Here is a 12229-nt window from a genome sequence, read left to right on the forward strand (position 1 = left end):
AAACAAGAAAAACACTAAAAATATTACAACTACAGTCGCCCCTCGCTACTTCGCGCTTCAACTTTCGCAATTTCACTACATCGCGGGATTTTCTGTTTTTTTTTTTTTTTCAATTATATTCAACTATAGCAATGAGTCTTTTATATGTTCTCGTGCAAACTTTTTCTTACAAGAGAATTACAAATTATGTCTTTTAAGTTAGGTAAGCTCTTCTTAGGGACTGTAGTTGTACTGGTTGAGGGAGTGGAGGTTTAAAATCGCCGAAGAAAGTTTATCTCAATTTAACCTTAAACGTTAACTGCGAAGTATAAATCACTGTATTATTACTAGGGGATAAATACATCTCTAATGGTGTTCAACAAAGTACTACTAGCTTTTAAAGCTGTATGCGTAATACGTTTGATGAGGATACAGGAAGAGAGGGAGCACATACGGTCACTAACTGGAAATTAATTCATCATTGAACAAGATGAAGTTGAGCTATTTTCATAGGTTAGTAGTAGTGTGTAAGAACTGCATGTGTGTGTGTGTACTTTATTTCCCAATAATTAATGTGACATCGATTCCGTCTAATATATCTCATTTTCTCATATTTTGTGCAATATATTAAGTATTACAAATGTAATGTTGGATAAAGGTGCTGTTTCATGTCTAGGGGGCTCTAACTATGTTAAAAACCTATTTAAATTGCCGTCAGTAAGTTTTATGCCCTCTAATTAGGAAAATATTCGGTTTATAAATACAGAATCCTACTTCACGGAAATTCAGTTATCGCGGTGACGTCTGGAACGAATTAACCGCGATAAACGAGGGTTAACTGTAAATTGTTTATTCAAATGTGTTTCACTTACATGAATCTTTAAAACAATCATGATTTTCCAAAAGAATCTTTCATGAAAATGTTTTTATAGCAGTGAAAAAAACTATTTTTTTCTCTCCTAATTTAGTGCACTGTTACATTGTGTTTGATCTTCATACAGAAAAGTCAAGTAAATATACAAATGTAAAAACACAAAAATGTATACAGCAAGGCTGGGTTTTTGACATCAAAAACCTGACGAAAACATCAAAAACCTGTTGAAAACCTCAAAATAGTGTCGAAAACTCAAACACAACCCTTATTGACATTTTTAATAAACATATGAGTTTCCTCTTTTGGAAACATGATTCCATCATAATTTATTTTTCTTATCATTTAAGTAAAACAAAAATTAAATTAAAAAATTTCTTTAAAACAAAATTAATTCCTTAAAATTAATTTGTATGCCACAAAAAGTTACAAACATTAAAACTTTTTAATAACTAACAATTAGTTACAAGTAATTTTATCTTTCCAAAAATCTTTTTATGTAATTATGTAATATCCTTTTTCTTTGGAGTAAAAGCAAAACTAAATTGATTAGCAGGCAATGATTAATTATAAGTCAGCTAAATATTTTTAATGATTTTTTTTTCCTTTTGTAAATCCAGAAGTGAAAAAATATCTCTTTTGTTGAAGAAAAAGAATGTCTTCCAATCAAAAGGTGCGGGTCTTAAGAGAGTTCGTCTCCAGCAAAATTATAGAGATAACTATGTAATAAAAACAACTCTTAACACAAAAAAAGATTGCTTTTTAAGCTGAATCTGGATCATACCCAGGAAATTAGCTCTTGGTTTAGAATGTCTCTGCAACAATAAGGTTAGTAAGGTCTAAGAAAACCCAATATTTCTGTCAAATGTGTACAACTCATAGTGAGTTTACATTCAAGTCCATTTTGTTCAGCATTTATTGAGAGGATCTTCTATAGTTTTGGGTCAATCCATCCCAAACTTAGAAATAAACTTGGTATACAAAAGGCTACAAAACTGGTATTTTTCTACTGCATGCTCCAAGGGAATATTTAGAATGAGACTAAATAAAATAAGTGACTGTTCAATAAAGATGTCTATTTTATTAAGTCTGTAAGTTTGAAAGTATACTAGATAAATGAGCAATTTTCTTACAGTGTTGAAAAATTAATGGAATTAATAAGCTATTTATAATTACTTTCTATTCTACAATTATAATAGCTCTTTCATTTATTACATCACTTTGTTAGTGCATACAAATAACTATTTGGCATTTTCCATTAATTTTACTAATTAATGGAATTAATCTAAAATTAATTTTCCATTAAATTACCTGATTCACATTTCCACAGCAAATATATCTGTGCACGATGTGTGTCTGTATTATCAAGCTCCATGTATAAGAATGAGTGTCCCCCTCCCTCAGACACAAAAAAGGCGCAAGGCACTTTCAGATAAAAGGGCACATTTAGGGGGGAAAACAGTTTACAAGGGAAAAAAATTTACTTTTTTTATGACATAAATTATTAGTAAAACTATTCAAGAATATGTTGCTAAAATTTCAGTGAAAAATTTTGATTGGTTCCTTGATTCCTATGCTAATGAGCACTTAAGTGACTGGAGATTCAAAAACATTCACAGCAGCTTTTTTCAAACACGTTTTTCTCAAAACAACTGTTTTTTCATCTGGCGGGCATTCTAGCTCAAAAAATTATTTACCAATTTTACTGAAAATTTGTATGTATATTCTTTTTTCAATGATACTCTAATCTAACTCTGGAATGATTTTATTAATTATAAAAAATTAATGCAAGAAATGTGGAAAAAATGGTAGAAAACATAACATAGTAATCAAACACCTCAAAAACATGCATGTTTCAACTTTTTAAATCACAATTAGGTTCATATTAATAGTAAATATGCTGTTTACAAGAAGGTAAAATTGTAATGATTATGGATAAAAATTGTGGCTTTAGTAATGTCCACCAGCAAATAAGCTCTGATGGCGACAGTCTACAGGCAGCAGCTTCTAAATACACTATTTCTGGTGGAAATGACTTGAAAAAATTACCAGGTGTACTTCAAAAAACGAATAAGATATTCTCTAAGTTTAAAGAAAGACTAGTTATTTCTTTTCTAGAAAAACACTTTTGGCTTCCTAAACTGGTTCCCCCCCTTAATTCAAATAGGACCCTTTTTGATAGAAGTTTTGTAATGGAAAAGGTGATTTTTTAAAAAACTTTTTGATATACTAGATGCATACGAAAAGAAATTTTATTTTTGATTTTTTTTTTAATTTTCCAGATTTATACTCTAAATCAGTTCTAGTAGATAAATGATTTAGACAAGGGAGAAATGTTTCAAGGTCAGGGTTGTGTGAATCTGTACCTTTCGAAAAAAAAAAGATTGTTTTTGAGATGAAGTTTTTCTAAAACTTGTAAGGGGCAAGAGCATCAAAAAGGTGCCCTGCCCCTCGCTACTTTTAAGGTACTAAAAGGAGCAAGGCCCAGGGCCTTCCAAAAAAATTTTGGGGGAAATACTAGATGACTTAGCATTGAATTTAAAACCAGTGAACTAAATGCATTCTTTAGCATTGACTTCTGACTCCTATGTTCCTATAAGCAAACCAAACTGATTCTATTCAAGCATACATAGGTTTTTTTAAAAAAATAATACTTTAAAATTTAATTTACATTATGGAGAAATGAATTCAGAAAACTATTCAATTGGATAGATTTAATCGGAATATCCGAATTTCAGAGTCAACATTTAAAATTTCAAGCATAAATTAACAGATACGGGGTCTGTCCAGAATTTTTCACAGGGTCCATTTTTTGTGAAAAATCAAATAATTTTGCAAAAAAAAAAAAATTGTTAAAACAAAATTTTAGGATTTAGAGATGGTACAAACTGCATCATTTAAACATAAAGTTGAGTGCTTTCCTCTTCTATGTTGAGAATATCATTCTGAGGTGTTTTTCTAGTAGGTATTTGGCGGGGTGACAAGGGGGGGGGGGGGGGTTACGGCATCACTCTCTCAAGTATCACTATTTTTCTATCATTCTACATTATGTTAAGTTATACTAGAAATATTTCTGTACAGTATTTAAAATAATTGTAAAAAAAAAATAAATAAACAAATAAAATAAATAAATAAAATTTAGACAAAGGTTCAGCATTTAACCTAATGATCCAAGACACTCTTTAAAAGCACAGAATTTCGTTTACAACTTATAAATTCCGTGATTATAACAAAAATAAAAAGAGATTCTCATAGCAGATGCAAAGAGATTGCAATTCTTAAAGTGAAGGCATCAAAAGTACAAAAATGGCTTGTAAAAGAAATATTTTTGATGAAATTATTTTAAAATTGCATTTTAGAGTCTTGTGCTAAACATATCATTAATATCTCTGGACACAGTTGAAGCATAAAAAAAAAAAAAAAAATAAATAAATAAAAAAAAAAAATTAAACCACCGATTTAGCATTTTAATTTTTGACTCCTAAAAGAAAATGGAATTTTGCTTTAAAGACTTGAAATGAGCGTTCTAACAAAAATAAAGAGACTTTTTATTTATTTGCAGCCTAATAAAGCGAAGTTAGCTTGAAAAAAGAACAAAATATGATTCTCATATCGGATGTTAAAAGATTGCATTTTTCAAAATGTAGACATCTAAAGAAAACGAGCTGATGTGTGCATCACATGACTTCCTTTTACTCCAATTTAATGTCATTTTCTCATTATTGGCAGTTTTAATGTGATTCAATAGTTTACTCTCTAAATATCACCAACAGTGGCTAAATTGAAACGATTAAAAAAATTTTTTTTTTTTTAAATCACAAAATTTGTCGCCACGCTGGCGATATATTGCCAAGTGTTTGCCAAATTACAACACCACTTGAGTTTACATCGAAATTAACAATGATCCCCCCCCCCAAAAAAAGGGCAAAAGACCCCCTTTGGAACATCCAAATACAAACAAAAAGGGTGGTGCATAACTAGACCCCACTACGAGTCAACATACCAAATTTTAACTTTCTAGGACATTTCCTTAATTGAGTTATGCAATATACCATACGTACATACAGACGTCACGAGAAAACTCATTGTTTTTTCCTCGGGAATAGTCAAAATGGTTATTTCGTGTGTCTATATGTTCTTAGGCACTTATCCACGTGTGGTTGAGTCGAAAAAAAAAAAAAAAAAAAAAACTCAACATTCATTTGGGGGTGAGCAAATTGGAAATAAGGTTGGTTTTTGAGTGACAATTTTTTTGTGAATACAATACTTCCTTTTTGTAAAAGGAAGTAAAAAACGGTAAGTAAAAGAGTTTATTTAAAGTTAATCATACTTGTTAGCATCGAAAAATAAAAAACCATATAATTTTGTCCCAAGATAACAGTTAAGCTTTGCACCCTCACTCACCGTAAAAACGCAAATATTGACAAGCTGATGAAATGATTAGAATATTTTCTAATCAAGTCATTATAAAGGTTTAACGTGATGCTAAGTAGCAATAATTTTGAAGTTGGTAACCATTTCTGAAGTGATCATATTTTCTCCCACCTTTATTATCTCTTTGCAGTTCTAAGTTCATTTTACTGATAGATATTATTATTATTATTATTTATTAAAACATGAGTGGGGAGAAAAAGTGCTTACTAACAGTGCTTACCAATGCCTTTTCAGAAAAGTTTACTACAACACCGCTGCTAATTAGCTGTGATAAAACCAACAAAGTTTTAAAACCAAACTTATTTTCAGCTGTTACCAAGAAACAAACAACAAGCATTATATTTATTTGGCAGTAGCAATTATTTATTGCTTGCAGGAGCATCACAAGAGTGCCAATTTTTTTTTCTTTGTAAAATTAGCAGATTTTGGATAAGCTAATCCCTCTAACTTGGCTTTAAAAAAGGTTCCAAAAATTATCAGGCAAATACAATACGCATTATTTTGCTTTCAGATTTACTCTTTCAATAAACAATTTGTGAAAGATCCGTTCTTGTTTATCAGAATTTTGTGAAGGGTCCATTTTGGTTGATCGGATTTTTGTGAAGAGTCCAGGGTCCGTCAATGGACCCAAATATCCTCTGGCCAGACCCCTGGATAGAAATAAAATTGATACATAGTTCGCAGTTGATTAAAGTAACAGTTATGCATATTTGTTGCATAATATTCAGCAGAATTATTTGAAATTAAAAGTAGGCCAATGGTAAGGGATAATTGATACTTGAGATTTTTGTAGTCGCCAAATTTTGGGCAATTATTTCATTTCGGTAAGATCCAAAAGTTGGCAAAATATTTCACGCCCAGGATGTATATTGATATTTTATGAGCATACTAGATTGCCCTTGCACCTGCTAGACTATAAAAGTGATGTAGTTAATTATGTAGTGAGTAACAGCAGTGCTCTTGGATATCAAAATGATCAGCTTGCAATTCTCAGCGTGGATGAGACATATCGAGCAATAGGCAGTAATACCCTAGTCTAATATTATTACAAAATGATACTAAAAATGAATTCAAGAAATCAATACCTTTAGCTTTTCCGGAATCAGCAAGATTCTTGGCAAGCTCAAGTAGATTTTGCTCCTTTTCTCTAATAATTTCTTCATCTGGTTTGACATCTTGAGGAAGGGCTAAGAAAACCATTAAGAACATGTAAGACTATGACTAAAAATATAATTATCATCATCCAAATAAACAAAATGATAGCAGGATTAAAAAGCACTAGGACGTCTGGGGGGGGGGGGTTACGGAGGGCTTACAATGATCTAATAATTTCATTTTAAAAAATTACAACGAATCACACTCGATGATCGAAGTTAGATTTGAGGGTACACTTAAATCTATGTGACAGCAATAACAATTGAAATTATTTTTTAACTGTTTATACTATAAATTATGAATAAATGAGCTAAAGAGATTTTAACATTTTTTGATGATGAATACAATTCACATGTGAAAATAGAACAAACATTTGTTTAAAAGAAAGGAACATTATGACATCGTGAGTCAGCAGTTGTAATAACTTCAAACTGATAAAAGGAACGTTTTGTAAAGTTTATACAACTGAAAGTAGAAAAACATGAAAAACAATCTTACTAAATTCTTTTACGATGTCAACATTCGAATTTTCTGAATGAGTTAAAACTTCTCGATTTTTCAGTACAGCTGCAGCCGCCGCCATTTTTCTTTTTTAATATCAACAACCTCTAGAGTATTGCCAGCTTCCGATGTAATATTTATCAAATATGCTGACGAATTTCTTTAACTGAAACAGTAATAAGGAGGTCAAAATTTTCTATTTATAAATGACAAAATGATAAAAAAAAATAACAACTTACCGAAAAAGGAAAAGACTTAGTTTCGAGCAATCTATTCTGAAATATAATTTAGTTCAGTTCATCCTCATAACTGTACCAAAAGTTAAGCTTCAAACTCTCTTAGAAAAATGAGGAGTCTGTTCTTAAAATTTAATTTCATATTCAAATAAGTGACATCGGTTTGATGAAATCGCGTTTGATTTATTCAGAAAGTGCTGAAGCAATGCCATCGACACTTCAAATTTAATGTATACTTCAAATAAAAAAAATATGGGGCCGTGGTAGCCCAATCGGTAGAGTGTCGGATTCGGGGCCGGAGGCTCCTGAGCTCGAACCTCGATGGTCGAAGACCCACCGTCGTCATTAAAGGGGACTGGGCGACGTTAAATATGCTGGTGGTCTCAATGTCCTCCAAGTGAAACGATACCTCTGTGGGTGCTAGCACCAGGTAGCTATTAGCTCCTGGACTAGTTCTAAATTCTCATAAACTGTTCGATCCGGTGATGGTGCTGCCATCTATCGGTACATAAAATAATGGAGGCAAGGCACTTAGTATGCAGTCCTCGACATAAATACAGTTGTAGTCAGTTGTGACTCTGAATAGGAATAAAAAAAATATCTGATACAATCAAACACGTGACTTTTCTTTGTACGCATATTAAATGCACCTTTGGAAACGGAAACTATAGATAGCGCAATAATCCAATAAATCGGATAAAAACGGAACCAACTTGTCTGCAACACTGTTCTGCTACGGCACTAAAGTTAGCGATGAATCTTTACTTTTGGAATTGTTTTAAATGATATTCTTTTCTTGTTTTCAATTTTTGTGTTTAGTTTGTGAGGATGTGGTTATTCTTAATGCATTAATTATTCATAAACTGTAAATTTATCGGTTTTCTCTTCATATTTTGATTTGTAGAATTGGTATTTGTTGCACGTCCATTCTTTGATCTCTATACTGTTTACCCCCTCCCTCCGTAGAAATTAGTTTTTGGAACAAAATTTTCGACGATGCTACTAATGATGCTGGAGAATAGTGGGATTCGGGATAGCTGTTTTTCTTTTCTTTTCTTTTTTTTTTTTTTTTTGAAGTTGAGGTCCTAAAACGCAACTTTTATTGATTTTTTTTTTTTTTTTTTGATGCAGGGCGATTGGTGACTCGAGCGAGGAAACATTTCGAAACTGAAAGCCAAAAAATTGTAGGACATCTTTTATGACGTCCGGAGATAGATGGGGTTTAACTGTTCTTCCCCGGAAATGTTTCGAAATCGAAAACTTAAATACGCAATTGAAAAGCATCTGATGACATTACGAGAAGGAATAGGGTTCGGTTACTCTCGTCCGTAGCTGTTTCAAAATTAAATTCGTAAAAACAAAATTTTGGACGACGTTAATAATGTTGGAGAAGGGCTAAAATCGGGGGTGCTCTTGGGAAAGAATTTCAAAATTGAGGTCCTAAAAACAAAATCTTAGACGATTTTCAATAAGGTAGGAGGAGGGCTGAAATTAGGATCACTCTCTAGGTAAGTTTTCGAATTTAAGTTCCTAAAAGCAAAGTTTTAGACTATCTGATACAATGTGAAGGTGGGGCGTTATAGAGATCTTTCCCTTAAACAAATTCGAAATGAAAACTCTATGCATTTGTAGGATCTGTAATACTGGGTGACTGGATGGGGCTTGAGGAATCTCCTCCGGAAGAAGTTTGAAATTTTAGACCATCTTCAAAATGGAACAGGGGGGGGGGGAGGGTTCGAGGGCAAGGGCACTCCTGAACAGTGATTAAAATGAAAAAACAACGTAAATAAAGCACAAATATTGGAGAAGATACAGCATATAGCTATTTCAAGGCTACAATGGAGCCTCTTCATCAGTGCAGAAAGCTCACCAACACAACCAAAAGTTGCGAGAGAACTGAGTTCTCTTGCTTGGTGAGCTTTCTGCACTGATGAAGAGGCTCCATTGTAGCCTTGAAATAGCTATATGCTGTATCTTCTCCAATATTTGTGCTTTATTTACGTTGTTTTTTCATTTTAATCATATTGTAGCACAAAGCTTATATGATAATTTTTCATATACTGCTGAACAGTGTTTAGAGTTGAGGTCCTATAAACGAAATTGTTTGCTCTCTTCGATGGTATTTGGGAAAAAATTAGTGTTTAGGACCCTCCCCAGAAATTTTCGATATTTAGGTCCTAATGCCAACAGACGTTGAAGGTCATTTTTGATAAGATGTTGGGAAGGGATGTGGTTCGTTGAGTCTCACTCAGAAACTTTTTGAAATTGATGCTTCATAAAAAAAATCTAGATTAGATAATCTTTGAAGATGGTAGTAGAAGCGGGTTCATGGGGGGAATCTCCTCTGAAATTTTTCTATTAAAGTTATAAAAATTTAACTTTAGGTTACCTTTTGTGGCGTAAAAAGATAGGAAAAGACTTAGAAAACTCCTCCCTCCCTCTTTTTTGCTTTGTCCATAATATGTTTTTCATTTTTAAAAGTATGTTGTAAAACATCCTGACCCACTTTTTCTTTTCCAAAAACATTTAACTGTTTTAGTTTTTCCATAATGAAATTTTCAAATTTACCTTTCAAAATTTTGTCTGTTTGAAAAACAAATGCTTTTATCCCCGAAAAAAAAAAAAAAAAACCCCTTTGGACGCTTTGGCTTGAGGTGATATTCAGCAGTAATATCTTATATATTTTTTCCTTTTTATTTAAATTTAAATATCCAGGCTCTAGAAATTTTTAATGCACTTTTTTTTACATTCATTTTTTTACCTTAGAAAAATGTAGAACTGCTGGTGTCTTTACCTTACAATGTTTTGAATCACTCTTTCTCTCTATATTTTAATTTTTCTTTCATTTAAAACATACTTCGGGGCATCTCATGCGTTTTTATCCACTTTGTTCTGATCTTCGTGGTGAAATTTTGAATAAAAATATTAAAACTATTAATATGTTGGAAACAGACTCCGATAACTTACATCATTATAAATAAAAATACATAAAATTGCGCATAATAAATTATTTATGAGGAACTTGAATGCAATGCATGTGTGTGTAGAGAATTAAAGCTGTTTGTTGAATATTTTGTGCAAAATAGGATGTCTGATTTTTCTTTTCGTTAGATGTTGGTACGTGTGCGTGTTCGTATTTTGTCATTCGGTGAGATTTGAAGTTTTATTCGGTAAATTGATAATTTTCCCTCGCCCAAAAATTTTAACTTTGGGCGCCCCTGATGATTGGCAGTTATAAACAAGTATGAATTAATAAATTATTAATAACACGAAACACATACGTATTTCAAAGACATCAAGAGAAAAATAATTTCAGTACCAAGTTTTATAACTAAACCTTTTCTAGTTCATGGTTTTTACTAGTTTTCCTGTGTGACTTACTTCTAATAAGTTTGTTCTCCTTTGCAAAGCCAGGGGCGTCCACCAGCCCTCGAACCTATGCGCTTTTTTTTTTTTTTTTTTTTTTTTTGCGTCTTCGAACCTGTGCGCCCTTTGGGAGTCAAGGTTGACGCCCTCTTGAAGGACCAGTCCGCTCCTGGGCAAAACTATATTTTTAACAAATTATTGTTCAAATCAAAGTTATTAAAAATTATCTGCTTCGACCAGAAAAGGAACTCGACTCGATCATTACTCCAATTGCTTTTTTTTCGGCCTAATGGGCTGGTTGCAATCTATTCTAGTTGAATTTTGCTCCTTCATATATACTAGTGCGCCACATTTTTTGTTTTTCAACAAGCTGTTTATTATTTTTTTTTCTCCGTGATGTGCGCCTTTTTCTGCTTGCGCCCAAAGGCCAGGGCCTAGAATGGGTAATCCGGGCCTGGTACCATCTTCTCTTTGTCAATGTTGGTGTTTATTTCTACACAGGAAGATTGCATATTATTATTTTTTCTGATTGATCTAATTGTTTTCGTGCTGATAAATACCAAGCTTCCTTTAAAAATGTAGCTGTATCATTAGGGTGGTCACAAAAAATCGATTTTCGAATTTATTCCGCGGCACCCCCCTAAAATGTGCCACTGGACTAGAAAACATGAATTGCAAAGTTTCAGCTCAATCCGATTATATTAACACGTGCCGTAAAGAGACTACAGTTACGAAAAACAGTGATTTTTAGCAAAAAATCGTAGTTTTTCTTCTTTAAAACCAAAACTTTTCATCCTAGATACACTTCGTTCGGATCTCATTTTGTAGGAAATTTTATTCTCGTGATGAGTTATCTTATCCATTTTTTTAAACAAAATTTATAGAATGGTACTGGGCATTTTTCAGGTCAGGTCATGGAAGATACCACCAATAAGGAATTTTCACGCAAAGATCTAAAAGCATTACAATATTCAATTACATATATTTGCTCTTTGTTGATTTTGATTTATCCATTAAAAAGGCTTCATTTGGAGGTAAAATTAAATTCAACAAATTGTTGATTTTAAATAAAATAACTAAGCAGTTCAGAAGAGAAAGCGGAGTTAAAATTACAAAAAAGAAAAGACAAAATCTAATGCATTTTATTGCTTACACTGTTAAATTATACATCATTATGTTATTACTTTTCATTCAGAAGTTAAAGTGGTAATGGCTTCGATGTGACAGATTTTGATGAATGTGGAAAAATGTGCCTGCATTCGGACATAACTTGTAATAGAAACTGTCGTTAGTAAGAAATTAGTTGTACACCTGTTTCAGCTGCCGTGAGTAAAGATGCGAATTAAATATCTTGCTATGTGAATGGCAACACAGAATCGCATTTCATCATTTGTGATGTCATCGGACAGAAGCATAAGCAATGAAAGCTCGCCGATTTAAGTAATTTTTTAAAAATATTAAACAAATTATTTAAAAAATGGTCAGATCCTATGTTTTTAAGCATGCTCTTTCAGAAAAAAATACTTTTAAAATTTTGGAAGCGACGCCTTTGAAATAATAGTGACAAAAATATTTTTTTTGTAAAATGTGAATGAAAAGTTTAATCTTAAAATACACTTTAGGAACATCCATGATTCTCTTTCATTAAGATTATCAAAGTAAGGTCTGCGGAAATGTACGCTTCAAG

General features: G+C 32.2%; 1 protein-coding gene across 1 annotated transcript in view; it reads right to left on the reverse strand.

Moving 5' to 3' along the window:
- LOC129223850 (26S proteasome non-ATPase regulatory subunit 11-like) overlaps positions 1-7051 on the reverse strand; it is a 28810-nt gene extending 21759 nt beyond the window's left edge. The window contains exons 1-2 of the mRNA XM_054858212.1: positions 6938-7051; positions 6370-6471 (exon numbers count right to left, since the gene is read on the reverse strand). Of these exons, the coding sequence (XP_054714187.1) occupies positions 6370-6471; positions 6938-7022 (187 nt within the window). The 5' untranslated portion in view covers positions 7023-7051. The remainder of the gene's footprint in view (positions 1-6369; positions 6472-6937) is intronic.
- Positions 7052-12229: the final 5178 nt, after the last annotated feature.

Source organism: Uloborus diversus, chromosome 6 (assembly GCF_026930045.1).
Source record: "Uloborus diversus isolate 005 chromosome 6, Udiv.v.3.1, whole genome shotgun sequence".
NCBI lineage: Eukaryota > Metazoa > Arthropoda > Arachnida > Araneae > Uloboridae > Uloborus > Uloborus diversus.